Source organism: Hyperoodon ampullatus (assembly GCF_949752795.1).
Source record: "Hyperoodon ampullatus genome assembly, chromosome: 4".
In the NCBI taxonomy this organism is placed as follows: Eukaryota; Metazoa; Chordata; class Mammalia; order Artiodactyla; family Ziphiidae; genus Hyperoodon; species Hyperoodon ampullatus.
The window spans coordinates 26,042,084-26,069,604 of NC_136917.1; the positions used below are offsets into that span (position 1 = coordinate 26,042,084).

General features: G+C 57.7%; 2 protein-coding genes across 2 annotated transcripts; both read left to right on the forward strand.

Annotated features, from left to right (window-relative positions):
• Positions 1–9,533: 9,533 nt before the first annotated feature.
• On the forward strand, positions 9,534–11,351 carry LINGO3 (leucine rich repeat and Ig domain containing 3; the record flags this gene model as incomplete). Its single annotated transcript, XM_079703668.1, has 1 exon — positions 9,534–11,351. Exon 1 carries the CDS (start codon positions 9,573–9,575, stop codon positions 11,349–11,351), a length of 1,779 nt encoding a protein of 592 aa, XP_079559794.1. The 5' UTR covers positions 9,534–9,572.
• Positions 11,352–11,725: 374 nt separating this feature from the next.
• On the forward strand, positions 11,726–25,831 carry PEAK3 (PEAK family member 3; the record flags this gene model as incomplete). Its single annotated transcript, XM_079701437.1, is given in 17 exon segments — positions 11,726–11,762; positions 12,306–12,557; positions 18,280–18,446; positions 18,774–18,896; positions 20,478–20,506; positions 21,061–21,146; positions 21,915–21,923; positions 21,926–22,018; positions 22,021–22,201; positions 22,203–22,251; positions 22,253–22,411; positions 25,066–25,285; positions 25,288–25,308; positions 25,311–25,453; positions 25,456–25,729; positions 25,732–25,754; positions 25,757–25,831. Coding segments are annotated over 17 exon segments (1,941 nt in total).
• Positions 25,832–27,521: the final 1,690 nt, after the last annotated feature.

A 27,521-nucleotide genomic window follows, 5' to 3' on the forward strand; every position in this document is an offset into this window, starting at 1 on the left:
CGAGCTGGGGACCACTCTGACCCTCAGTCTCCTTTTCTCCAAGTGGGTTTCGTTATTCTCCCCCCTCGGGGCTTGGCTGGGCTACTGGCTGAGCGGCCGTGCTATACAGTGGGTATTCGAAACATGGTTCCAGATCTAGAGGCCTCACCTGCAGAGGGCGGTCCACAGCCCCCCTGCACAGGCTGGCAAGGAAAGTGGGTCGGGAGGCCCCCAGCCCCCCGAAGGTTTAACAGGGACTAACGGCAGCTGGAGGCTAATTAGGGCTTAATGAATTGTCATGGATCAAAGTCCCTGGAGGGCCCGGATCTAGGACGAAGGATGCACCAATCCTGAGGGGGTCGGCAGCACGTCCCCAAAAGCAGGCCTCAGAGGGCCGGGCGCTGCTTGTGGCTGGGCCCCACCTCCCAAGTAGGTCTAGCCGCTTGAATAGGGAACGCTTTGAGGACCTGCCAGCCGCACTGCCCTTGCTCCCTCTGGCCCCAGTTGTGGCCCCGGGGACAGAGGGGCTGGCTGCAACCATCTATCCGCCCCCCGCCCCCGCCCTCCTGGTGGGTTCAGCTGCTGCCTGCAGGAGGGTCCTGGCTCAGCCTTGCTCAAGGGAGTGTTCAGCATCCCCCAGCCTGAGAGGGGTCGGGAGGATGAGTCCCAGGTGGCCTGTCGGGGGCAAAAGCTGGCTCAAGATAGAAGGGATGGGAGGGGGAGGGCCCCTGGCCAGGAGGGAAGGAGGGAGCTAGCTACCTGGCCAGGACCCCTGGGGCTAGGCTGCCTCTGCTCCAGGGGAGGGGCCCCGGCAACCCCAGCCCCGTCGGCTTAAGAACTTCCTGGTAAATTTGGGTAAAGGACAGCTTGGGGCGAAGGGGAGGAGGGGTCTCCATTTCCCAGGTCCTGCCTGGACGGACAGATTTCAGGCTCCTCCCCCGGGGTAGGTCCCTGCACTGCAGATGAGGCTGATGGCAGACCCTGCGGGGAGCTCGGCCCCCTCCACCTTCCAGCCCGCAGAGCAAGCGCACAGCTCTGGGGAGGCCTCCACCCACCTCCTCTTCAAATCTACAAAGACCCTGCGTGAATCTTCTGAGGTTGCTGCCACAAATCACTACAAACCTAGTGCTGAAACCACACACATTGATTCTCTGACAGTCCTGGGGGTCAGGAGTCCGACTGGGGTCTCATGGGGCTGAATCTAGGCGTGGGCAGCGCTGGTCCTTCCGGAGGCTCCAGGGGAGCAGCGGTTCCTGCCTTTTCCAGCTTCTAGAGGCGCCGCATCCCTGGCTCACGCCCCGTCCTGCATCCTCACAGCCAGCAGCGCAGCATCTCCCGTCTCTCTCTGCCTCTGACCCTCCCGCCTCCCTCTTATAAGGACCCGGGGATGACAGTGGGCTCCCCGGGGAATCCAGGGTCATCCCCGTCTCAGGGTGAACTGTTCAGCATCCTTAATTTCATCCCCCTTTGCCACATAAAGTAACACTCGCAGGTTCCAGGGATCAGGTCGCACGCAGGCAGCTTTGGATTGGGGCATTGTTCTGCTGACCACAGACCCCCACCTTCCCCATTCTTTCTCTCCGTAGCCCTGTCCACACGTGGCCTCTATTTTACTCCTTCTGTATCACCCGTGGATGAGTGGCAGGGATTCCGTCCATATTGCTCAAAGCTGCTTCCCTCAAAGAGCAGTGCCTGGCACACAGAAGGTGCCCATTCAGTGCTTGTTGAATGAATGAATAAATGAATGAACAGATGAGGTGAGGACTTGGCTGAGAGCAGAACAAGGCCTAGGACTCGGGGCGCCCGACCCCAGCCGGCACCCAGTGGAGACTTTTCTGAAGGCGCCCAGGTTATAAAGTATCTTCTCTCTGACTTCTCACCTGCCACTCCGTCAGCCCTGGGAGGCGACTGTTAGTCACATGAGTCCCTTTTGCAGAAGAGAAAGCTGAGGCTGAGGGCCTTAAAAGTCTCTTCCAAGGCGGTCGGGGGCGGGCTCCGACGGGGACCCCGAAGAGCTCGTCCTGGCGCGGGATTTCGCTGATTCTCTGCTTCATTCGTTGGATATTCTTGGGCCCTCTGAGCACCCAGCTCTGTGCATGTTGGTGATGGGGGGTAGAAAGAGGACTAACGTGGTCCCCGCCCTTGGGACAGTGCTGTCCAGGCAGGAGACACAAGTTTCCAGCCTCAGATGATGTGGGGTGACAGGGCCAGAACACACACAGCCAGACGCATCTTCAGACTCCAGCTCAGATACGTCCTGCTCCTGCCCCAAGTCCCCCCATGACTCCCCTGCACTCTCAGAATCAAGTCCCAGCACCTCACTGTGGGTTCAAGAGCCCTGCGTGGTTCCACCCTTGCCAACCCCGACCCCCCAGATCCAAACTCAGATGCACCCTGAGCCTCCAGCCGCAGCCCCCCTTTCTGTCCTCCGAGCACCAGCCTATTCCCACCCCAGGGCCTTTGCCCCGGCGGATCCCTTCCCGGAACACCATTTCCCGGCCTTCCACATGCTCACTCCTGCCCGCCGTTCATGACTCAGCTCAGACAGGCCTTCCCGGCCATGCCGGACAAAGCATCAGACCAGATAACAGACCCCCACTTTTCCCAAACGATCTACTTCACGGATGTGTTTGCATGTCTTGCCTGTTTGCCCACTCGACACGATGCTCAGTGAGAGAAGCTAGATGCCGAAGGCCACACAGTGTGTGATTCCATGGATGGGAAACATCCAGAACAGGCAGATCCACAGACACAGAGAGTAGGTTTTCAGAGGCTGGAGCAGGGGGTAGGGGGTGAGTGCTCATGGGGACAGGGCTTCTTCTGCAGGTGATGGAATGTTCTGGAATTAGAGGTGATGGCTGCACATATATGCGAAAGTACTAAAAAAAAAAACACTGGACACTTGAAATGGGAAAAAAATGCCCCGAGGAAGGACCCGGTGCTGCTGAGCCCCCAGCACCCACGCTTGGCCCACTAGGGTTCAGAGAGAGAGAGGGAGTCCTGGAGTATGGCCAGGGCAGCCCTGCCCCGGTGGGATTTGCCCCTCGCTGGGGAGAAGAGATGGGAAGGTTCTCGGCCACCAGCCCCGAGGCTCTGGCTCCCCGGTGTGGAAAATGAGGGGGGGGTGACCCTGGGTGTTCAGGGGGTCTCGGCTGCACCACGCTCGGCGTGAACAGCACTCAGTCCACGTGGCAAGGGGTTTTTCCCACATCAACAGTCACATGGGGACTCAGTCCCCGCAGTCCAGGAAGGGCCAGGCTGGCCCCCAGGGCCTCCTCCACCCGTGGCCACAAGCCGCATGCTCGCTGACCATGGCATGGGGGCAGGGAGCCTCCCTTTGCCAAGGGCAGCCCCGGGGCCTCACAGTTCTGCCCGGCTGGCACAGGGCAGGCTCCTGGGTCTGCAGAGCTGGTGGAAGTCAGGGTCCCACGAGGATGGGCTCCCACCCATCTCCCCGGCCCTGGGAGAACTCTGGGAAGACAGGGTGTGGAGTCCTGGATTCAAGTCTTACATCTGCTTCTCACCTGCTGTGTGGCCCTGGGCAAGTCACTTCCCCTCTCTGGGCCTCTGCTTCCCCATCTATAACACAGGCTGATAAATCAGCCTGTCCCCTCCTGGGGCAGCCACTGGATGCCTGCTCTGTGCCCAGCATCCTGTACGACAGTGTCTCTCACCGGGCGATCCCCTCCCTCCAGGGGACGTGGACGATGTCTGGGAACGTCTGTGGTTGTCACGACTGGGGGGCTCCTGGCGTCGATGGGGTGGGGGTCCGGGATGCTGCTCCACAGCCCACAGTGCCCAGGATGGCCTCCCACAGAGAATGATCCAGCCCCGGAAGTCAGCAATGCTGAGGGACCTCACACAACCCCAGTGCATTCTGAAGGTAGGGACACTGAGTCCTGAAGAAGGCAGGGTGTCTGTTGAATGGTGGGGGGGTGAGCTGGAGCCCATGCTGACAGGAGGAGGGTTTGGAGTGGGTTGGTGGTAGCCTGGCGGTGGCAGAGATGCAGAGCAAGGTGGATCTGGGATATATTTGGAGGTGGAGCTGACAGCACCTGGTGATGGATTGGCTGGGGGTGTGAATGAGGAGCTGCCAGGGGACGGGTGACGTCGGGACACTGTGGGGCCTCCAGGCGATGTCAGGGATGTGGCTGGTCCCCAGGGCTGGAGCTCAGGAGAGACACAGGGTCAGGAGTCATCAGTGAACAGATGGTATTTAGTCCTGGGTGGACAGGGTGGCAGGTCCCTGGGGGGAAAAGGAGTGTCTGGAGGGCAGGTGGTGACCTTGACGGCCCTGTGGGTGTCACCTCCCCCAAGGCCCCTGCCTCAAGGAGGAGGGAAGGGGCAGAGAAGGTGTAGAATCAACATGGACCTGTCCACATGGCCTCATTTTACCACCCAGCATGGCCCCACTGAGTGGCCTTTGCCAGCCCTGTGCCTCCCACCCCTCGCCTGCCCTTCCCACCACCATTCACAGCTGGCTGGCCTTCTCACCATCTTTCAGGAAATGGACCCGATGCCCTAAAAACTTAGCAGCAAAAGCAGGACTGGAATCCAGACCCCCACCCTAATCGGGACCTGGGATCCTGGCCTTCTAACCCCACCTCAAGGCCCAGGCCTCCACGCGAGGAAACAGGCCCAGAGAGGGTGACTCACTTGCTCAGGGCACCCAGCCCTCCACCGAGACCACCCTCCCGCGAGCTCTCCCGCTTCCCAGTCCAGCCAACGTCGAGGTAAGTGAATGAACAGGGTTGCTAGAGACAGAGTCAAGTCCCTGCTGCTCCCTCGCCCAGACCAGACCTTCCCACAGTGGAGGGACCAGAACCCTGGGGTGGAGGGGGAGGCATCACAAGCTCCAGCCCAGCTGCGAGTCCGCCCACCCCGCACAGAGATAACAGGCCCATGCTGCGGGGGGAGGTTATAGCTCACAAATTGGGTCACAGCTGGAGCAGCCCCCGCTGGGCACCAAGAACCAGCTGTCCTCTCATTCCAGGAGCAGTTACAGCGCGAGTGCTCCGAGGGTGCCCCGGGACTTGCTCCCTTTGACAGGCGAGGTTCAGAGAGGGCGCACTTTTCATTAGAGGTCACACAGCGCATCAGAACCGAGGTCTCTGCCGGCCTTTCTGCGACTGTACCACAGTGGCTGTTCCCTGGCCATGCTGGCCTCTCTCCACTTAAGTACTTCCTTCCTGATACTGTTCTGTGACAACTATTTTTTTTAATTCTTTCCAACTTAAAAAAAAAATTCTAAGTTTGTAAAAAGTCCACCTTCCTCTCTCTGCAGCACCTGATGCTGGACTCCGCACCCCCCACCCGCCCCCGCCCTGCCCTGCCCTTCTAGGCTCCCTTTCTCCTTCCCTAAGTCTTTGTATGAATGTCCCTTTCTTGGCAAATTAGATCATTGCAATCCCCTCAACACCCCCTTCGCCCTTTTCCTGGATTTATTTCTCTCCACTTATGGCCACCTAAGGTGGGAGAGAGTGTATTTACTTACCTCTTTTATTATCTGTGGGCTCCAAGAAAGCTGACCCCATTTGTCTCATGCACTGTGTGTGCTCAGCGCGTGGAAAATGCCTGGCACAGTAGATGTTGGTTGACTGACTGATGGACAGAATCAACGAATGAGAGACCAGTGTTACAGGATCTCCGCAGGTGACGATGAAAACAGGTCCAGCAAAAACAGAGCCATATTTTGAATTCTAGCTGGATGAACTGCCAGGACCCTCTCCTGCCTCTGTTAAAAAAAAAAAAAAGATGAGCGAGTGTTACAGGGTGTAGCACCACCCCACCTCACTCCGAGACTATCCCCTGCCACCTCTGACGTGCAGTGTGAACCTGAGCGGGTGACTTATGTTGCTTTGAGCCTCAGTGTTCCCATCTGTAAAGTGGGCGTGACAGTGGGCACCCACCCCTGTGAGGTTGTTTTGGGAATTAAATGGGCCGATCCATGTAGAGCCTTAGCCCAGGGTGGCCCAGAGCAGGGGCTATAGCAGAGTTTGCCATTTTGATGATGATGATGATAATGATGAAGATGATGTTTCCAGTCCAGGAAGAGAGACCAGCTTTGAACAGGGGTTTAAGGTGCATTTCAGATAGCCTGGGGGGAGGGGAGGGGTAGTTTAGTGCAGAGAGTCACCAGCAAAGTGACACTGGGGGCGAGACCCAAATAAAGTCAGGGAGAGAGCCATGAAGGGACAGAGTGGTCTGGGTCTTGCACAGCCCGTGCAAAGGCCCTGGGGCAGGACCATAGCAGGCATGTTGGAGAAACAGCGAGGAGGCCTGTGGGGCTGGAGCAGAGAGAATGAGGGGGAGAGAGGGAGGAGGGGAAGGCAAGGAGGGGCCGGGCGCGTGAAATTCTCTCCTGCAGAAGGAACAACACAGGCAGCTCTGCCCCCACAAGGAGTCTGTTTGGGGGGCTGAACAATACCAGCCATTTCCTTCTTGGGGCAGAGCCAGGGAGGGCCTTGCTCCTCCAAAGCAGACTGCTGAGGAGCTGTGCCCCATCCCCAGCTGGGGGACAGTTATCCCTTGACCACAGGGAGCGGCCTGGGCTGGGATGGCGACCTGGGAGTGACCTCAGAGCCCCTTTAACGTAGAAAGAGACGGCTGAACAGGGAACCATCAATTCTGACTGTCATGTCCCCTCCTGGGACACAGCCTCTCCACATGCTGTCCAGGGCAACTACACGGGAGAGAATGACCTAGAAAAAGAGCCTGGGAAAGGAGTTTGCCTCAGGGAAGGATTATGTTCCCTCCAATGCCCAGGTCGGGATTAAGGACAGTTGCAGTGGGAAGGCACAACCAGATGCCTCTCACTCCCTCCCTCTGCCTCCCTGCTAGGTTCCCCAGCCGGGGACAGGGAGCTAAGACCTGTGACCTCCTGGAGGCCAGGGGCGCCTCAGTTTCCTCATGATGCGACCACACTCTCCACTACGGCAACTCCCTTCCTGCCACTCACAGTGCTGTCCCGAATGGTGTGTGAATTCCCAGGCGTTTCAGGGGCACCTGCGCTTGTGTTTATGTGCCCATCCAAATCAAGAACTGAGTTTGGTGTTTGATTTTATTTTGCCATGAATAGGATTGTGCTGTCTGTGATTGTTTGGCAACCTTGATTCCCCCTGGCCTCCTGTGGAACTACACCTCAGCCAGCTTTCCCTGTGGGTACACTTGAATCTCCCAGCATTCCACAATAACCATAGATTATGGCTTATTTGATCCCCTATTGATGGGTGCTTAGGTTAGTTCCATTTTTCCTCCATATAACTAGATCTCAGCTCTCTTTTTCTACTGAGTACATGCAGATCTCCTTGATTCCACAGCAGGCATGCAGACCACAGTTTATTTAACTAACCCCCTATTGATGGACACTTAGGTTAGTTTGGGGATTTTTATTCACGCCCCCATACAACTACATCTCCACTGTCTTTCTTCATTGGTACATACAAGTCTCCCTGTGTTCCACAGCAGGCACGGACCACAATTTATCTACCTGATCCCCTATTGATGGATATCTAGGTTAGTCCCAGTTTTTGCTGTTCCAAACGACTCTGCAGCAAACCTCCTTGTTCACTCTGCTCCCATGTGTGAGTTTTTCTTATGGATCCAGGGATATTCCTTTAGGTCTTGTAGCTGCCATAATGAAATACCACAAACATGGTGGCTTAAAACAACAGAAAGTTATTCTCTCTGTTCTGGAGGCCAGACATTCAAAATCAAGGTGTCAGCAGGGCTGTGCTTCCTCCAGAGATTCTAGGCATGGATCCTTCCCTGCTTTTTCCAGGTTCTGGTGGTTACTGGCAATATTTGGTGTCCCTTGGCTTATAGATGCATCACTCCAGTTTCTGCCTTTGTTGTCACGTGGCCATCTTCCCTGAGTGTCTGCATCCAAATTTCCCCTTTTATAAGGACACCAGTCATTGGATCAGGGCCCACCCTGCTCCAGTGTGACCTCATCTTAAATTGATGACACCTGGGCTTCCCTGGTGGCGCAGTGGTTGAGAGTCCGCCTGCCGATGCAGGGGACACGGGTTTGTGCCCCGGTCTGGGAAGATCCCACATGCCGCAGAGCAGCTGGGCCCGTGAGCCATGACCGCTAAGCCTGCGCGTCCGGAGCCTGTGCTCCACAATGGGAGATGCCACAAAAGTGAGAGGCCCACGTACTCAAAAAAAAAAAAAAAAAAAAATTGATGACACCTGCAAAATACAAACTCTCCCCCCAGTGACGTATGGTTCACCTCTGGCATTAAGTTACTCGGGGCTCTGTGTGTGTTAATCCTCACCTGAAATTCCCAAAAGGGCCCAGGAAGGCTGGAGCTGGCCTCACTGCTGTTTAGCAGATGAGAATCTACAGCCTGGGTCCTTGCTGAGCCGGGCCTGTGGGAACAGTGAGGAAACAGGCAGCAAGCATGTGTCAGGGGGAGTCAGGGGATGCCTGGGGGCTTCAGCTGCTAAGGTGCTGAAAATAGCTGCCTGGCCAATGGAGCAGCACCCTCAGGCTGCCATCTGCCTATGCCCTCCCCACCCCCACCCACCTTGGCCCCAGGATCTGGGCTGCAGCCCAGCAGAGTGCAGGGACAGGGGATGTAGGACCAGCTGGCTGCCAGGAGAGATGGAGCAACTTGGAAGGCGCAGGTGCAAAGGCACAGGCGTGTTGGCATCTGTCCTTCTGGGCCTCCCCAGCCACATCATCCAGCCTCCATGAACCCTCCAGGGCATCTCCCACTCCCCACCCCCAGTCATTGTACTCCTAACCTCACCAGCCACTCCTTCAGCCTCAGGCCCTTTGCACTGGCTCTTCCCCCAGCCTGGAACCCTCTTTCTGCAACACCCATGGGCCCTCTCCTGGTCATTCTTTGGGTCTGTATTAGCTTCCTGTTGCCAAACACAAAGTAACACGGACTGAGTGGCTGAAAACAACAGAAATCTATGCTCTCCCAGTTCTGGAGGCCAGAAGTCTGAAATCCAGGGGTCTCAGGCCATGCTCCCTCTGAAGTCTCCAAGGGAGGGTCCTTCCTGCCTCTCCCAACTTCTGGGGGCCCCCACCATCCTTGGCTTGTAGACGCATCCCTCCAACCTCTGCCTCTATCTTCACGCAGCCTTTTCCCCTCTGTGTGCATCTATGTGTGAGTCCAAACTTCCCTCTTATTATAAGGACATCAGTCATTGGATTCAGAGCCACCCTAATCCAATATAACCTTGTCTCAACTCACCACATCTGCAAAGACCCTATTTCCAAATGAGGCCCCCTTCCCACGTACCAGGGTTAGGACTTGAACGTTTCTTTTGGGGGAACACAGTTCAACCCAGCACAGGGTCTCAGCTCAAATGTCACCTGTCCTGGTCTGAAGTCATCCCCTCCATGGACCCTGATCACCTTGATCATCCATCCACACTGCTTCCCTACCCAGCCCTTGGGTAGACACCCCAGAGGGGGATCCCGGGTCCCACGGTAGATAATCGCTTCCTGAGCTAGCTACTAGGATGGGATGGGACGGGCCGGGGTGGCGGGATGGTGGGATGCGGGTGCTAACGCTGCCCCCACCCTCAGGTGCCCACGAGGATGGTGGCGCGGCCCTAGGCCCAGGCTCCGCACCATGACCTGCTGGCTGTGTGTCCTGAGCCTGCAGTTCCTGCTCCTGCCCGCGGCCCCGCCCCCCGCTGGGGGCTGCCCGGCCCGCTGCGAGTGTACAGCGCAGATGCGCGCGGTAGCCTGTCCCCGGCGCCGGCTGACCGCTGTGCCCGACGGCATCCCGGCCGAGACGCGCCTGCTAGAGCTCAGCCGCAACCGCATCCGCTGCCTGAACCCGGGCGACCTGGCCGCCCTGCCGCTGCTGGAGGAGCTGGACCTGAGCGAGAACGTGATCGCGCACGTGGAGCCCGGCGCCTTCGCCAACCTGCCGCGCTTGCGGGTGCTGCGCCTCCGCGGCAACCTGCTGAAGCTCATCCCGCCCGGCGTCTTCACGCACCTGGACAACCTCACGCTGCTGGACCTGAGCGAGAACAAGCTGGTCATCCTCCTGGACTACACTTTCCAGGACCTGCGCAGCCTCCGCCGGCTGGAGATGGGCGACAACGACCTGGTGTTCATCTCGCGCCGGGCCTTCGCAGGGCTGCTGGCGCTTGAGGAGCTGACCCTGGAGCGCTGCAACCTGACAGCGCTGTCGGGCGAGTCGCTGGGCCACCTGCGGGGCCTGGGCGCCCTGCGGCTGCGGCACCTGGCCATCGCCGCCCTGGAGGACCAGAACTTCCAGCGGCTCCCGGGCCTGCTGCACCTGGAGATCGACAACTGGCCGCTGCTGGAGGAGGTGGCCGCCGGCAGCCTGAGGGGGCTCAACCTGACCTCGCTGTCCGTCACGCACACCAACATCACCGCCGTGCCGGCCGCCGCCCTGCGCCACCAGGCCCACCTCACCTGCCTCAATCTCTCGCACAACCCCATCAGCACGGTGCCGCGAGGGTCCTTCCGCGACCTGGTGCGCCTGCGCGAGCTGCACCTGGCCGGGGCCCTGCTGGCCGTAGTGGAGCCTCAGGCCTTCCTGGGCCTGCGGCAGATCCGCCTGCTCAACCTCTCTAACAACCTGCTGTCCACGCTGGAGGAGAGCACCTTCCACTCGGTCAACACGCTGGAGACGCTGCGCGTGGATGGGAACCCGCTGGCCTGCGACTGTCGCCTGCTCTGGATCGTGCAGCGCCGCAAGACCCTCAACTTCGACGGCCGCCTGCCGGCCTGCGCCACCCCAGCCGAGGTCCGCGGCGACGCGCTGCGCAACCTGCCGGACTCGGTGCTCTTCGAGTACTTTGTGTGCCGCAAGCCCAAGATCCGCGAGCGGCGGCTGCAGCATGTCACGGCGGCCGCGGGCGACGACGTGCGCTTCCAGTGCCGCGCCGAGGGCGAGCCGGCGCCCACCGTGGCCTGGGTGACGCCGCGCCACCGCGCGGTGACCGCCGCCAGCGCCGGCCGTGCGCGCGTGCTGCCGGGCGGCACGCTTCAGATCCGGGACGCGCGGCCAGGGGACAGCGGCACCTACACGTGCGTGGCCAGCAACGCGGGCGGCAACGACACCTACTTCGCCACGCTGAGCGTGCAGCCCGAGCCAGCCGCCAACCGGACCCCGGGCGAGGGCCGCAACGACACGCAGGCGGCCCTGCGCTTCCCTCTGGACCTCACCACCATCCTGGTGTCTACCGCCATGGGCTGCATCACCTTCCTGGGCGTCGTCCTCTTCTGCTTCCTGCTGCTCTTCGTGTGGAGCCGCGGCCGCGGGCAGCACAAGAACAACTTCTCGGTGGAGTACTCTTTCCGCAAGGTGGACGGGCCCGCCGCGGCTGCCGGCCAGGGAGGGGCCCGCAAGTTCAACATGAAGATGATCTGAGAGGCCCCGGCCCACCTCCCGCGGCGCCCGCCGCTGCGCCTGCGACGGAGGCCGCGTCTCCGTCTCCGCCCAATTCCACGCCAGCCCGTGGCTGGCCCATCTGACGACCACCTATGCATTTCCCGTAGGGGGCGGCCGCAAGCCGGCCCCTGGCAGAACTTCCCCTTGTTTTGTAGAGACCCAACCACAGGACTGTTTTTTTCATCAGGATGCATCTTTTGCAGAGTTTCTCAAGCGTTTTCTTAGTGTTTCACCCTGTCTTCCTGCCCCTCGTGTGGTCGCTGAGCTGGGCAGGGGGCGGGGGTTGCTCAGAGGCCCAGGATCCTGGGCGTAAACAGCTCACACCTGGTGGAGATGGTCTACACCTGGTGGAGATGGTCTACACCTGGAACCCCACGGAGGTCATCAGGGGCATGTGAAAGCCCTCACTGTTCACACCTGCACACACACCTGCACGCACACACACCTGCACACACACACACACACACACACCGCCCCCGTCCCTACACCAGAGCACACACTCACAGCCGGAACATACAACCAGACGCACGGCTCCAGAGTGGAACACACACACCTCACACCCAGCTGACACTGAGCAGGTGCCCCAAGCTCCAGAGCTCACCAAGGGCACGCAGGGCTCTGGGGAGAGACCAGCGCACACCTGGGCCAGGCAGCTCACACTTGGGACACATTTCAGCTCACACCCAGACATTCAGCTCACACCCAACTCCCGCTCAGCTGGCCATCTTGGGGCAGATCTCAGGGGCTGTGCTACGGTCTCGCTGAGGAGGTCAGGCTCACCCTGAGGTGGTCCAGCACGCAGGATGGTCCCTGACCCGTTGGCCCAGATGCCCCTGCACCCAGACTCCCGCCCGCCAGGACCTGCTGGCCAAGCAGGGTGGGCTGCCCGCTAGGAGAAGCCATTTCCCTGGTTCCTCCCACCATCCCTCACAGCTGCCATCTGCTTCCTTGCCCTCACCACCCAGGAGGGACAGCCGTCCTGGCCCCTGGCCCAGGAGTATGGCTTCCAGGTGTCCCTCTGCGGCAGGCCAGTTGGAGTGACCTTCAATCCCGAGTCTGCACCACCCCTGCCCAGCCCCGCGGCCCATTGCTCACCTCGGGAAGGAGACCAGAGCGTGGACGGTTCTCAGGGTCCCTGTTATGGGCATGGAAGGGGCAGCGACAGGGAGAAAGGCCGGAACAGAGGTTCAAGCTACAGGGAGGCTTGGACCTGGGTCGTTGGGAGAAGGTGACAGAGGCACCTTGGTCTCTGCAACGTTGGGGCAGATCTTGGGCCAAAGAGTAGAGAGGGTCACAGGAAGACTATAGCTCAGGTGAAAGAAAAGCTTCCCCAAGGTCACTGCCCTGTTGCTCTACAGAGAGTGAGTTCCCAGTCACTGGGGGTATGCAAGCAGGAGCTGAGGTTTTGAAGTATTCAGATACCAGACAGGGACCATACATGACCCTGCCTCGCCCAGCCTGGTCCTTGCCCCGACTCTCTACCTCGGCCAGACAACAGGGCATCACTTGGGGGAAGGGGCACAGGAAATTTTGTGTGGCCAGGCCCTGGCCAGAAGGGAGGTTAGACAGTATTCTCAAGGACCTTGTAAGAAGGTTCAAAGCCAGCTCTGTGCCCTCGCAGCTGTGTAATCTTTGTTGGCAACCGAGGACCACCTGGACCATTGGTGTCCACGTCTATAAAATGGGTCTGATGGTCAAACCTATTGCTACATACGTAGAGGCCAGGCCCGTGGACAAGCTTGATGATTGACTTGGATTCTGGATCCCTCAAGATCTTTCTGAGATGAGCCAGAGAGAAAGCTGTCCCTCCTGGAAGTTTTGCACAAAGGATTCAGCCAGAAGGTGGAAGGGGACACTGGCCATGCTCCCTGGGCTGGAAACATCGGGAGGCCCTGATCCTGCTTCCACAGTGTGCACATGGGCCAACAGGGCTGTGTGGCAGGCTGCTGACCACAGCCAGCCAGGGTGGGGACCCCACCCAACCCCATTCATGGCAGGAAGTGAGTGAGGGCCGAATGGGGTGTCCAGCAGCCCTACACAGAGTCGAACAGAATGGACTAGTTTTGTTCCCTTAGCATCCTCCTCACCTTGGTTGCCACGACAACACCGAGGGCCCCTCAAAACGACATCCAAGTGCCTTTAACATCATCAAGACAGGAGGGAGTATGTTCTCAGCAGTGTTAGGACTTATAGAACGTCAGCACATTGAGATCTCCCAGCCCCCTCTGCTCGCCCCCTGTCCCAACATCAACCAAGACCCCCTAGCCCCTGACCCCCACCCCTACCCTGCTGTATTTGGTTGGAATCCAATAAAAGTGAAAGCAATTTAATAACAAACTTCAGGGTTTTTTTAAATTCTCATGGGAAGCATGGGGGCAGAAAGTAGGGGCTGCTGGGTGTCCCTGAGGGAGATGCCTGGCTTCAGCACCAAAGCTGACCCTGAGTCATAGGGCATTTGTGGAGAATGACCCATGTGATAAGGTTAGAGGTCACACTTCAGGAGTGCCCATGCTGTTCCCTGTGCTACCTGTATTCACTCCCCAGTGAGCTGGGTCCTGTTATGACCCCATTTTACAGGTGGGCAAAGGGAGATTCAAGTCCCCAGCTAGGGAGAAGCAGGGTGCTGAGAGGGACCAGTGGCACTGGGCTGTCCAGGGGAACTCTTGCCCTGAGCTTGGTCCAGGGGCAGAGCCAGCGGCAGGGAGGAAAGGAGAAATGAGGTGCAGACCCACTCCCTCCCTGCTGCGCCTCTGGAGCTGGCAGCTTCTTCCCCTGGGGCTTCTCCTGGCCAAGGGCAGCTGAAGGGGGACCCGCACCACTGGTAGCTAGAAACCCAAGGCGGGGCCTCTCAGAGCGGTGTCTGTGGCCTCAGTGCTGTGTGGCCTGGGGGAAGTCGCTGCCCCTCTCTGTGCAGTGTGCTCATCTATAAACTGGAGGATTATGGTCCTCTTTTATGCAAGGAACTCTTTGAGCTTCCTATGGCTGCTGTAACAAAACTTAGTGGCTTACAACAACTGAGATTTGTTATTTGACAGCTCTGGGGCTCAGAAGTCTAAAATGGATTGGCAGCTGGTCCTTCCGGAGGCTCCAGGGGAGCATCGGTTTCCGCCTTTTCCAGCTTCTAGAGGCGCCGCATCCCTGGCTCACGCCCCGTCCTGCATCCTCACGGCCAGCAGCGCAGCATCTCCCGTCTCTCTCTGCCTCTGACCCTCCCGCCTCCCTCTTATAAGGACCCTGTGATGACGCTGGGCCCCCTGGGAATCCAGGGTCATCCCCATCCTCATCTAATCAGTAACCTTCACTTCCCCCTGCCGTGCCACATAGCACATTCACAGGTTCTGGAGATGGACATCTTTGGGGACTGTAACCCTGCGTGCCACAAAAAACTGAGGCATTTTTCTCAGAAATGCAAAGTCATGAGAAATTCGGGAGGATCTGGCATCCCGAGCCCTTGCTCAGGGCGATGCCAGGGATGCAGAGAGCCCGGCCCCAGCTCCCGCAGCGCTCCAAAAACACTTCTCGAATAAAAGAACAGCTTTACTATCTGCAGAGGGTTTGACCCTGATGTGGGGTGGCCGGCCAGGGCTGACACACAGGGGCCACTTTTCAGGGTGAGCTGAGGCAATCGGTCCCCATTTCTAGGCCTCAAGGGAGGACTGTCCATTGGGGCTCAGTGGGGGTGGTGGGCACATTGGGGTGCTGAGCAGATGTCAGCTGGCATCTGCTCTCCTCCCCCACAAAGGGCCCCCGACCACTCCAAGGAGGGGTCATCTTGAGGCAGGCAGGGGTGTCCCTGGGCACCAGCTGCCCCCACCCTGCCTGTCCTGGGTGGAGAAGTCCCCAGGGATGTCATTGCTTGTCCCAGCCTGGCCCTTCTGCCCACCCCCAAACCCCACCTCTGGGTCAGGCAAGTGAGGCACTGACCTGGCACCCAGAACTCAGTCATCAAGATCAATATTCTACAAACAAAATTAATTCATGCCCTGAGTCCACAATGGACACAATATCAACCCTTTAGATAAAGACAGGATCCACTCTGCCTTGGCATGACCCTGCCTCACTCCCCACACCCTAATCCTGGCCCTGGTGCCAATAAAACTTTATTTACAAAAACCGCCGGCCAGCCCGAGGGCCATAGTTTGCAAATAAGATTTTTTTTAATATTACATTATTATATTACAATGTTATTTATCTTGATTACTGGGTTGTTGTTTTTTCAATCACGCTTTTAATGAAAAGATCATAAAATAACAGTTTCTCATCACTGTACATTAAGACTGCACACGTCTAAATGGAGAGATCGGTGAACTGCTTTACTATGACACTTGAGGGTTGCATACCTGCAACTCTGACCTGAATTCATCCAAACTCCCGAGGGAAGTGAACTCGGTGTGATGACTGACCGTAGCGGTGGCCAGTACAGGAGTGCGATCATGGTCCCCCCTTCCTGGGAAGGGCGCGTAGCAGGGCATGATTCCCTCTTCCAGTTCCCGGTAAACAAAACAGCTATAACCGCATCCCTCCCTCTCGCCCTGGAGGTATTTGTGAAGGGGCCAGTGCCCAACCTGGGGCCTCCCAACAGGGGAGGGGGAAAGCAAGTGATGGGTGGGGGACAGAGAGGTTCCCCTCAGCACCTGGCCCCCCCGGGGCCCCGCCAAGTGGAGGCGGGGAGCCCTGGGGATCCTCCCTGCCCTGAGTGAGGTCTGTTATGCAGCATATTTGAGGTCAATAAATTACAGCAATAAATAGCAAGGTGGGTTAAGGGGAGGGGTTCCTGGTAGAAAATTAAAGTGGGTGACAAGCCTGGGGCAGGGTGGGTCGTCCTAGGCAGGGGGTCCCGGGCAGCCTCAGTCCCCACAGCACACACCCACCCCGATTTGGAACGTCAGACTGAGGCCAGGCCCTGCTCCACCACCCACTCCTGGCATCGGGTTCACAGGTTCAGTGATGCCCACCCTGGCTCTGGGGAAGAGTGAGGGCCTTGGTCCCTGCAGGGGGCCGGCAAGGCTGGGATCCCTGGTCTGTTCTGAGGCCTGGCGCCTCTGCTTTCGTCCCCTACCCCCCACCCCACCAAGCCAAGGGGACGGGACGGATGCGGCCGCCTCTGCCCTGAACCCTGCCCTCCCGGCTGCCCAGGCCTCACCCCGACTCCGGACAGCTGCGGGCAGGGCGGCTGGGGTCCTTGGTGGATCACACTCCTGCACACGGCCAGTCCAGTGCATTCTGACGGGTGGGAGTCGGGGTAGCCCATGGCTGTGTGAGGTTCTGAAAGTCCATCTGGGTCAAGATTGTTCGTTTCACAGGCTAAGGTGTGTGGCTATGCTGCGAGTCTCTGAGATTCGTATTTGCTTAAAGGTTCCTCTTTCCTTCTTCACCTTTTCTGGAATCCTGGAGGAGCCCCGGCGGCGGTGGGCTGGGTCTGGCTGGAGCGTGCGGTGGCGGAGCCCGGTCTGCTGCTCGCTCACCCCAAGTCTGAGAAATAAATACATTCGTCACTGCACAGACATTGATATAAAACAACACTGTTCAGAGCGTTTGCACCGTCCGTGCAGTGTTTGCCCAGTGAGCCCCTCCCACGGCCGGGGTAGAGGTGGGGGTCCCCAGGGGGCAGAGACCCGCTGGAGCCCACGGAGCTGTGCAAAGTTCCTGGCTTTTTGGCGTGAGAGGGACCCTCACATCAACCCACCCGAGGGTCGCAGGCAGAGCAGCGGGATGGGGGCGCACCTCCATCCCAAGGTCCCAAGCCCAGGCTCAGGTCCTGCGGCCACAAGTGACAGCCACCCCTGCTGTGCCAGCTGGCAGGACCGCCAGGGTCTGGCCAGGAGGCCTGGGGTGGGCCAGCACGGGCCCAGGTTCTTTGGTGCCAGCTGGGCTGGGAGAGGCCGGGCTGGGAGAAGGGCTCAGGGGCCTCCACGCCCACCCCAGGGCCTACTCAGAGGGGCTCCGGCGGAAGCTGGGATTCACTGGGACTGGCCTTTTATCTGCTGAGGTCTGAAACTGTAAAAGTTTATACAAACAAACAATGAGATAAATATATTAATACTTTCTTCTGAGCCCATTGAGGTTCCATACACATTCAAAATGTGCTTTGGTTTAAAAAATAGGTTTTGTGAATTTGCGTGTGAGCTTTTTTTTTTCCTTTTTTTTTTTTTTTTGGTCGTTGTTTATCCTCTTTCCTACATGACATCTGCTATTTTCTGTTTCCTGTTCCTCCAAAACATTCAGGAGTTCAGCGACTAAAGCAGAGAACTGTAAGCCGCCCTCTGGCCTCCAACAGCCTAATCTCCTGGTGAGGCTCTAACACACGTCCATGCACACACTCAGAGCACGCACTCCACGTGAAACCAAAGGAAAGGGAAAACAAAACCAAGTGTCGTGTTAACCCCGGCCGTCCCACAAACCCTTAAAGTCTTAACTAGGAAACTAGTGTTTTGCTTTCTTGTTCAAATACAGAGAAGGCTCGATTTATGATATAATACTCAGGCGGGTACAATACTACATTGCACGAAGGTCGTCGAGTGAGGGCCTCTGCACCCAGTCCCTGAAGCTCTGCCTTGAACCACCTGCTTCACCGGGGTCCACGCCCAGGGGTGTGTGTGCAGCTCCCGCTACAGACTTCTGTCGTGTGGCTTAAGTGCCAACGGAGTAGGGGGGTCGGAAGAGCAGAGGCGCTGCAGGGGCCCCGCCCGACTTGCTGGAACACGAGTCCCCAGAGGGGAGAGGAGCGGCCCGAGGCCGGGGGCACCCCAAGGGCTCAGCAGGGCCCCGCGTGGCCCTCGTGCCCTCACTCCCGACACCTACCACTCGGGTCCCTGAACTCAGGCTCTGGTTTCAGCTGGAGGGTCTCTGGAGGGGTGGAGGGTAGGGGTAGGGGATGACTCCGGAATTTTTTGGTCTGAACTTAAAGTAGAAAGAAATAAAAACCTGAAGCAAAATGAAGAAGATAAAGCCGCTGGTCCAGCCCTGTGGCTGCAGCAGGCTGAGGACAGTGGGGCCGACCTCTCGACCTCGGCCTGGCCTTGTGAGCGGGGCTCTGGGCCCATGGAGGTGTCTGAGGCTGGCAGGGAGCCCAAGGCGAGAGGTGAGGGTAGGGTGGGATTCAGGGCTGAGCCCATGGGTGGCAGCCAGCCTCTCCCCAGACCGCCCAGAGATGCCAAAGCAGAGCAGCTCCCCACCCTGCCGGTGGGTGGGAGAAGATGTACACACCCCTGTGGTCAGCCCCTCCGCACTGGTCAGGTAGGGGCTGCGGCTCTCCCGAGGTGAGGCTCTTACAGGCCCAGGGGACAGGATGGGGAGGTCTCACTTCTGCCCCATCCTGGCCTGGCCGGGAGCCACCAGGAACTTGTCCCACCGTGTGGCTCCCGTCTCCCGGCACCTGCTCCTGTGCCGGGGGCCCCCCAGGGGCTGGAGCACCCATACCCCAACTCCGGCCCAGATGAGAGGCAGCTCGGAGTCCCTGACAGCAGCACGCTCAGAACACCTTCAGGGTGGCCAGCTGGCCACACGCGCACGGAGGAAGTACAGGTGCCCCTTCTGAGAGGGGGCACAGGCAGGGGGCACAGGCGGGGGGCCCAGGAGGGCGACAGGAGGAAAACACAAGTGTCACGGCCACAACTGCCACCACCAGCCAACGTCCTGTTCTCGCTAATTCAGGAGGTAGCAAAAGGTCAGAAGTCTCTCCACCTTGATGGTTTTTTTGTTTTGTTTTGTTGGCATCACCTTAAATTCTGTGCCTGAGGTGAGTGCCTTGCTTGCCTCACCCTAATTAGTCCTGGATGGGAGGCGTGGCCCAGCTGGGTGACCCCACAGGGTCTCATGAAGGAAAGAATAAGCACTCATGGTCAGCAGGGGTTTGGGCAGTAAGCAGGCCACTTCCTTGGCACCTCTGGTCCCTTCTGTTCCACCTGGAGCAGCCCAGGATTTGCGGAATCCTTGTCCCATATAATTGGCAAATCCTTCCTCGAGCCTGCCATTCTCCGACTGCATGATTCTGAAATCGGCCCAAATCACGGGCTGCCCCATGGATTAAGACAAAGAGTATAAATTCTATGAAATACAGAAGCTGAGTGCTGGGAAAGACAAAATATTGAATCAAGTTACAGACCCTCATGCTTGAAAAGCTGGCTATTAGCAGGTCAGTGGGGCCCAAACTGTGGGCCCACTGGAGACCCACTTGGAGGACTCCGTGAGATGGATCTGTCTTCTTTCCCACACCCAGGGGGCACCCAGCGATGGCCTGTGGACCCCTCTGCCCAGCCTGGACCTGCTATGTGACCATGCATGGACTCCAGCCCTCTCTGGGCTCACTGCCCCTAAGGGAAATGAGATGGGGCGGAGGGAGAAACTCAGAATGAAAGACACTCAAGCTAGGAAGCAAGAACATCTTTGCATCTTCGCATCTGCAGTGATTTCTTGGTTCTTCCATTACTGAGAGGAAGAGGCTGGGTTTCAGCTGAGACACCTCTCATGCCTCCGGGCAGGTAGGGCAAGCCTCAGGCCCCCAGACAGCTTCGACAGTGTGTGCTGAAGCTAGAATTTCACACTGTCTGGCTTTCCCTGGATTTTCACCCTTCTTGATTTTCTGTGTATGGTAATTCTATATCAAATGCCTTTTTCTAAATCAATGCATTAAGGTGGTGGGGGGAAGGGAAGTGAGTTGATTAAATTTTTAAAGAAAAATCCAGCTTCTGTGGCTGTCAGGAGGCAGCAAGCAGGTGCCACTTTTCTTTATTTGCTGGAACAGAGAGGGTTGGTGACTGGCCCAACATCACATAGCAAGTCAGAGCGGAGCTGGGGCTCAAATGGAGCGGTACCTGTCAAGGGTCCTGGGATGGGTGGGAGGTGGGGGCACGCGCAGTGGAGGCTTCTCAGATGATCCTGCAGAAGGGGAAGCGGCTCTGGAGGAAGTGAAAGCCACAGATGAAAGGGTCACCTGGTCAAATCTCTCCCTAAACAGTCACTGCTGGGGTTCCCTGCCCTCCCCAAAGGTGGGGGAGTCTAAAAAGTCTCGATTCTCCCCGTCTCTCAGGGCTCCCCTCTGCCACCCACCTCGTGTAAACTTTGGGACCTCCGCCCGTCTTCCCATCTCCTGCCACCCGCTTTCAGCCCTGGAACCGGGTGGCCTTCATGGGGAAGTAATGCAGAAAGCTCCCCCTCCTGACGGGGCCTGCGGTCTGACAGTTGCCTGGGCGTTTCCGGTTCACTGCCAGCAACCGGTCAGACAGTCCGGGAGGCCAGGGGCTGCAGCTATTGGGAGTTTGTCCCCAAGATCCCCCTGCCCCGAGGTCACTCCAGTCCTGAAGGTAGGGCGCTCCTGGAGGGGGGCTGGGGCAGGAAGTGGGCAGAAGCAGCTGCTTTTCAAGGTTGGGCAACCTGGAATCTGGGTGGGGCAGAGCTGGGGCCCAGGCTGCTGCTGGCAACCACACAGCTTGAGGGGGCTGAGCTCTGGGGACAAGGCCTAAGCATGGGTTCCCTGGGTATTGTCACAGGCCCCCAGCTTCTTCCCCCACCCCCTTGAGGTCTTGTCCACACAGCTGGACATTCTGTCCATGTCACAAAAGTACAGGTCTCGCCGCCCTGAAAGGTTGATGGGCGACATTTGCCCAGAGAGGTCAAGCAACCCTCCCAGGGCCACACAGCAGGTGCTGGGCCCCTCCCACACATGCCCTGCACTCTGACCTTCCCCCAGCAGCAGGAGCAACGCAGAGCCACCCACCGAGACCCCCAGGGCCAACGCCCCGACCTGGCTGACCCAGCCCACGTACAGCAACCTTGGTGAGAGCCTGGGAGGGGCCCCGGGTGGGGGTGGGACAGGTGGTCGGTGAGGCAGCCAGAGCAGAAAGGTTGAGTGTTTCATTATCATGTAAGGAATGCTCTGCCCCAGGATGGTTTAACTAGATTACAGCAGGGATTTGTTGTTGTTGTTTTTTCATTTTTGCTGTGCCGCTCGGCATGTGGGATCTTAGTTCCCCCACCAGGGATCAAACCTGTGCTCCCTGCATTGGAAGCGCCGAGTCTGGACCACCAGGGAAGTCCTATAGCAGCTTTTTAACTACCTTTAATAAAACTCTTTGTTTAAAAAAAAAAAAAAAATCTGGATAACCAGCTTCTAAAAATGAGGAAACTGGAGTTCAGAGAGGCTCAGTCACCTCCCCAAAGCCACACAGGGAAGTGGGGGTCACCTGTGCTGGGCCAGATGTTTCTCTGCCACTGACTTGTCACTCCTCTGAACCTTTGTTTCCTCATCTGTAAATTGGAGATGGCATCCTTACCCCACAGGGCATAGGGTAGTTGGAGTTGGTATTTTTTCCTTTTTTTTTTTTTTCGGCCGTGCTGCGTGGCTTGTGGAATCTCAGTTTCCTGACCAGGCATTGAACCTGGGCCACGGCAGTGAAAGCTCCAAGTCCTAACTACTAGACCACCAGGGAGCTCCCCATTGTTTCCATTCTAGAGATGAAGGAATTATGGCTGAGGGTGGAGCCATGCGCACAGGACCCCGCTCTGCGTGTCCTCACGCCCTTCCCCCACTCCCTCCCCCCACAGGTGAGGTCCGTGCCACCTGCTGCCCTCCAAGGCCTGCTGCTCACAGACATCTGAGCGCCCCGCTACTGACCCGCAGCCCCTGCCCAAGAAGACCCTGACCAGGGCCAGTCGCTGCCCACCCACAAGTGCCCCAGCCCCGGCCCCACTCGAGCAGGGCAGCCTCAGAAGCCCCTTCTGGGATCCCGCAGTGTGGACGAGAGCCAGGCAGGCGACGACAGGGCGGGGCCAGCCTGTCCCCCTGCAGAGCTGCCCTTCTGCTCGCTGGACACGGAGCTGGGCCTCTCCCTCCGCCACGCTGGAGGCCCGGCAGCTGGAGGGCCTCCGCGCCGTGTACACCCCAGCTGCACGCCCGGCTCCTGGGGGGCCTCCCGGGCCCTTGCCACCCCGGCCACCACTTCCGCCTCCTGGACAGCTCGCCCTGCGTGGAGAGCTGGGACGCCCTCTACCACCGCCTGGTGCAGACAGACAAGGAGGCGTGGCACCTCCTGGCTGCCAAGGTGACCCCGCCTTCGTCCCCCTCCTCGGAGGTTTCCCCAGTGTCCCATCCAAGGCATAACCCAGGGCTGTTTAGACTCAGGCCCGATTGCTTATTTTGCAACTAACATACGAACTAACACCCTCAGCCCTTGGAACCGCGTTTCTCAGGTGTGGGGTGACCTACATTCAAATCACCTGGGAGTCTTGTTAAACTCTCCCCCACGACTCTCAGGGGCCCAGTAGTCTGCATTTTAACTCACTCACCTGTGAATTCTGGCGCTAGAAACCCACAGCCGGCTTGATAGCTCCCACTTTCCATCATCATCTTCAACAAAATATACTGAGCACTGTTCCTTCATGTCTTGTGCTGTTCTAAGGACTTTTAGACACGTTCATTCAGCTAATCCTCATGCAAGCATCACCACGTTTCATTATAAGATGCTTCTGTTTTATGCACCACCAAGAAAAAGAAAAGAAAGATTCCCATCAAATAAACCAGACTACCAAGTGTCAGACACATCACCATTTTGGAGGAACGTCACCCATTGGGCAGAATGTGTTATTATGGACCCATTTTACAGACCGGAGCATGGAGGGAGTAAGTTGTTGCTGGCTGTGAGTTCTTCAGTTGACAGCTCCGTCCTGGTTCCATCCATCTCAGAGACCCCTGAGGAGTTTATTTTTAAATTTTAAATTTTAAATTACACACTCCCAGAGCCCCACCTCAGCATCTGTCCTTTTTAACCCCTGCCCCAAGGTGATTCAAATGTAATCCCCAGGGCTGATACTCTCCTAATTTCTAGAAAGAGCTTTACTGTTCAGTACTGCAACTGCTGGCCATGGGTGACTTCTGAGCGCTTGAAGTGGGGCTGGTGCCAATTGAAATATACTTTGAGTACCAAATACATACCAGGTCTCCAAGACTCAGTATCAATAATAATAACAATAGGGGCTTCCCTGGTGGCTCAGTGGTTGAGAGTCCGCCTGCCGATGCAGGGGACGCAGGTTTGTGCCCCGGTCCGGGAGGATACCACATGCCGTGGAGCGCCTGGGCCCGTGAGCCATGGCCGCTGAGCCTGTGCATCCGGAGCCTGTGCTCCGCAGCGGGAGAGGCCACAGCAGTGAGAGGCCCACGTACCGCAAAAAAAAAAATAATAATAATAATAATAATAACAATAATGTAAAACATCTCACTAATAGTTTTTTCATTTGGTGACCTGTTGAATGATAACATTTTGGATAAATTGGATTACATAAAATAGATTATGACAGTTACTTTCAAGGTCATAAAACTCAGCATCAAAGAAAACAAGCCTAATTAAAAACTGGGCGGGGGACTTCCCTGGTGGCGCAGCAGTTAAGAATCCGCCTGCCAATGCAGGGGAAACGGGTTCGAGCCCCGGCCCGCGAAGATCCCACATGCTGCGGAGCAACTAAGCCCGTGCGCCACAACTACTGAGCCCGCGTGCTGTAACTACTGAAGTCCGTGCCCCTAGAGCCCGTGCCCTGCAACGAGAAGCCACCGCAATGAGAAGCCCGTGCACCACAACAAAGAGTAGCCCCCACTCACCGCAACTAGAGAAAGCCCGCACGCAGCAACGAAGACCCAACACAGCCAAAAATAAAATAAAAATAAATTTATATTTTAAAAACTGGGCAGAACACCTGAAGAGACATTTTTCCGAAGAAGACAAACAGATGGCCAACAGGCACATGAAAAGATGCTCAACATCGCTAATCAGAGAAATGCAAATCAAAACCACCATGAGGTATCACCTCACACCTGTCAGAATGGCCATCATCAAAAAGATCACAAATAACAAATGCTGTCGAGGGTGTGGAGAAAAGGGAACCCTGTACACTGTTGTTGGGGATGTAAAATGGTGCATCCACTGTGGAAAACAGTCTAGAAGTTCCTCAGAAAACTAAAAATAGAACTACCATGTGATCCAGCAATTCCACTCCTGGGTATATATCCAGAAAAAACTGAAAACGCTAATTAGAAAATATATATGCGCCCCAATATTCATAGCAGCATTATTTACAATAGCCAAGATATGGAAGCAACCTAAGCGTCCCTCAATAGAAGATGTGAAATATATCTACAATGGACTACTACTCAGCCATAAAAAAGAACAAAATAATGCCATTTGCAGCAACATGGATGGACTTGGAGGGTATTATGCTTAGTGAAATAAGACAGAGAAAGACAAATCCTGTAAGTTTTCAATTGTATGTGGAATCTAAAAAATAAAACAAACTAGTGAATTTTTTTTTTTAGAAGAAAGAAAGAAAGTTACTTTCACCTCCTTTTCACTTTTTAAAATGTGGCTACTGGAAAATTTGAATTACACCATGGCCCGAGTTGCATTTCTACTGGATGGCCCAGCTCTGGCACCTTAGCTGTCATCTCCCTTGCTACCAAGTGGCACGCATCCGCCCCTTTGGCAGAGTGGGAAGTCCGATCCCCAAACACTATCCTCCCTGGTGTAACTTTCCTTAAAATCATACTGGCGACCAACATCCGAATTAACACGAACCCCCCGCTTCTGGAGGGATACAGCGACGGTGGGCAGGTTGGGTTGGGTGGGAAGTCTTCAGAACAGGTAGAGGCACTGGGCGAGCTGTGCTGGTTTGGTGGCGGGGAGCTCTGAAGCATCCCTCTGTCCCGCAGGTGCCCAATCCAGGAGCTGACGAGCCCCACCCGTGTGGCCTAGGGCCGCAGGCCTCGCTGGCCCTGCATTTCAAACTCCAGGAGCTGTGTGGTCTGGTGCCCGAGGGCGCACTTCCCGAGATGCCCTGGAGCAGCCCCGTGGCGCTGGCGGCGGAGGTGCCGGAGCTCACGGTGGTCCAGTGGCTTGTGGAGACAGGCACGCAGCCGCCCGAGGAGTTCACGAGGCCGTGGCCCTGCTGCTCCTGTAGCCCTGGAGTGCCCGGAGGCGCGGGCTGCGGCCCTGGCCGAGCTGCGGCCCGAGAACCTGCTGCTGGCGGCACCGTGGGGCTGCTCAGCCGCCAGGCCCCAGCGCCTGCTGCTGGCAGACTTCGGCCGCGTCCCCCCGCGGCACCCCCGGCCGCCCACGCGCGGCAGCTGGGCAGCCCACTCCGAGAGCTTCTTGGCCCGGGCGTACCCTTGGCCACGTCCTTGGCCGTGGGCCTGGAGCACCTGGCGTCCCAGCTGGCCCGCGCGCGGCCCCCGGCGGCCCGGACGCGTGGCGCGTTGCAAGTGCTGCTCTGGGGGCCCTGGCCCGAGCTGCGCGGCCGCGGAGCCCCGCTGGGGTCCTGGCTGCGGATGCGCCGCGCGCTGCTGCTCCTGCACCTAGCCGAGCGGGCCGTGGGTGGGGGGTGCCCAGCCTGGAAGACTGGCTGTGCTGTGCTGTGAATACCTGGCCAAGGCCACTGAGGACTCCTTGTACCTCGCCCTGGAGCTGCTGTGTAACTGATCCTTCTGGTGAGCAATGCACCTGTTCCAGGGCCTCTCTAGGAGGCACTTCCCCCTTCCCAGGGCTGGGGCTGGTGATAGGGTGGATGCCCCCTTCCAGAAGGGACCAGAAGGCCAGCAGAGGATGCAGCTGGGAACTTGGGCCCAAGGCCCCCTAAGAATTCAGGTGACCCCTTCCAGGGCTGGGGGCTAATGACCAGTGCCTGCTGAGGCTTTCTGATGCCAGAGGTGCCCACCCCTCTTCCAGGTGTGGAACCCCCCGACAATTAATGTCTCTCCCAGTGTGTAGAACCGCTCCCACCACCTTCCAGCAGAAGCCAGGATGCCCTTCTAATGCTGGGGTCTGATGGCCACCGTCTCCATGACCGTGTGGACACTCCTCCGAATGGTGGCATCAGAGGTATTCCTGGCCCTGGAACACCCCCTTGTGCTGTGAACGACCTTGTCAAGAACTGCATGGGGTCTCCAGGGGGAGGGAGGCTCCCTGGAACCTGAGACAGCCAGCCCACCCCAGTGGGGTCTGGGCTCACCTGCCCAAACATGCCCATGCCCTGCACCCCCTACTCCCTCCACCCACCGTGGCCTCCTTGCTGTTCCTCTGTGACACTAAATTCCGTCCAGCCACCAAGTCTTTGCATGGCCTGTTCCCTCTGCCAGACTGTCTAAATCTCACCTCTTCTAAGCAAATAAAGTTGCCCCTCCTGGGCCCTCTCTAGCTCCGCGCCCTGCCTTCCCCGAGCACTTGTCACCACCTGGAAGTATTTATTCATCTCTACCTGTCACCTCACCTATCAGGCTGTGAGTTCCCTGAGGGCAGGGGCCAGGCTAGGCGTTTAATTGATGGAATAAACAAAGTGGTATACATAAAGGGACCTGAGGGAGAGAATGTCTCAGTTTATACCTCTAAAAAATGGACATAAGAGGCCATGAGGGGTCCCACTGCCGTAGCCTGGGGTCTCCAGTCATGCCCCTTCACTCACCCCAACCCTACCATGGCGATCCTGGGGGGAACTTTCTGACCCCCAGGTATGACCAGGGCCCTCTCCTGCTCAGACCTCTCCCATGGCGCCCTAGCACCTTCACAGTACAATGGGGGGCTCTTCTAAAGGCTCTGCATGCTCTCTGGCCAGCCCCTGCTGCCACATCGCCATCTGTGAAGGTGCTTCTGGCCTCCAGGCCTTGCCCGTTGTTCCCTCCACTGCAGACACCCTCCCCCCTACCTCTGCTTCAGACTCCTGTACCTCCTCCAACACCCCGACTCCAAACCCCTTTCTTGACCCTTGCCCTGCCAACGTGGACTGGAGTGTGTCCAGCCGTCTCCCCAGACTTTTGAAAGCCAACTCCATTATCACTCAGGTAGCTGAATAGCCCACCCAACCCCCAAATATACTTGAATCCCCCTAAACTCCATCCTCCTCAGTAAAAGATACCCGCTTGGCAGCCTGTTTGTCAATCGCCGGGCCACGCTCGCAGATGCAGCCAGCAGGTGGCGCTGCAGCCCTGCAGCTCTTCCGCCTTCCGCCTCCACCTCACCCCAGCCCACCGCCACTGCAGTGTCTTTGCCTTCTGGCTGCCTCAGACCTCCCCACCTCTGCCCCAGCCAGGACACCCACCAGCAGCGCTCCTGCCCCAGCACGACACTGTACAAAGGCTAAAGGGTGGGGTGCCCACGGATAGACACCACCCCGCCC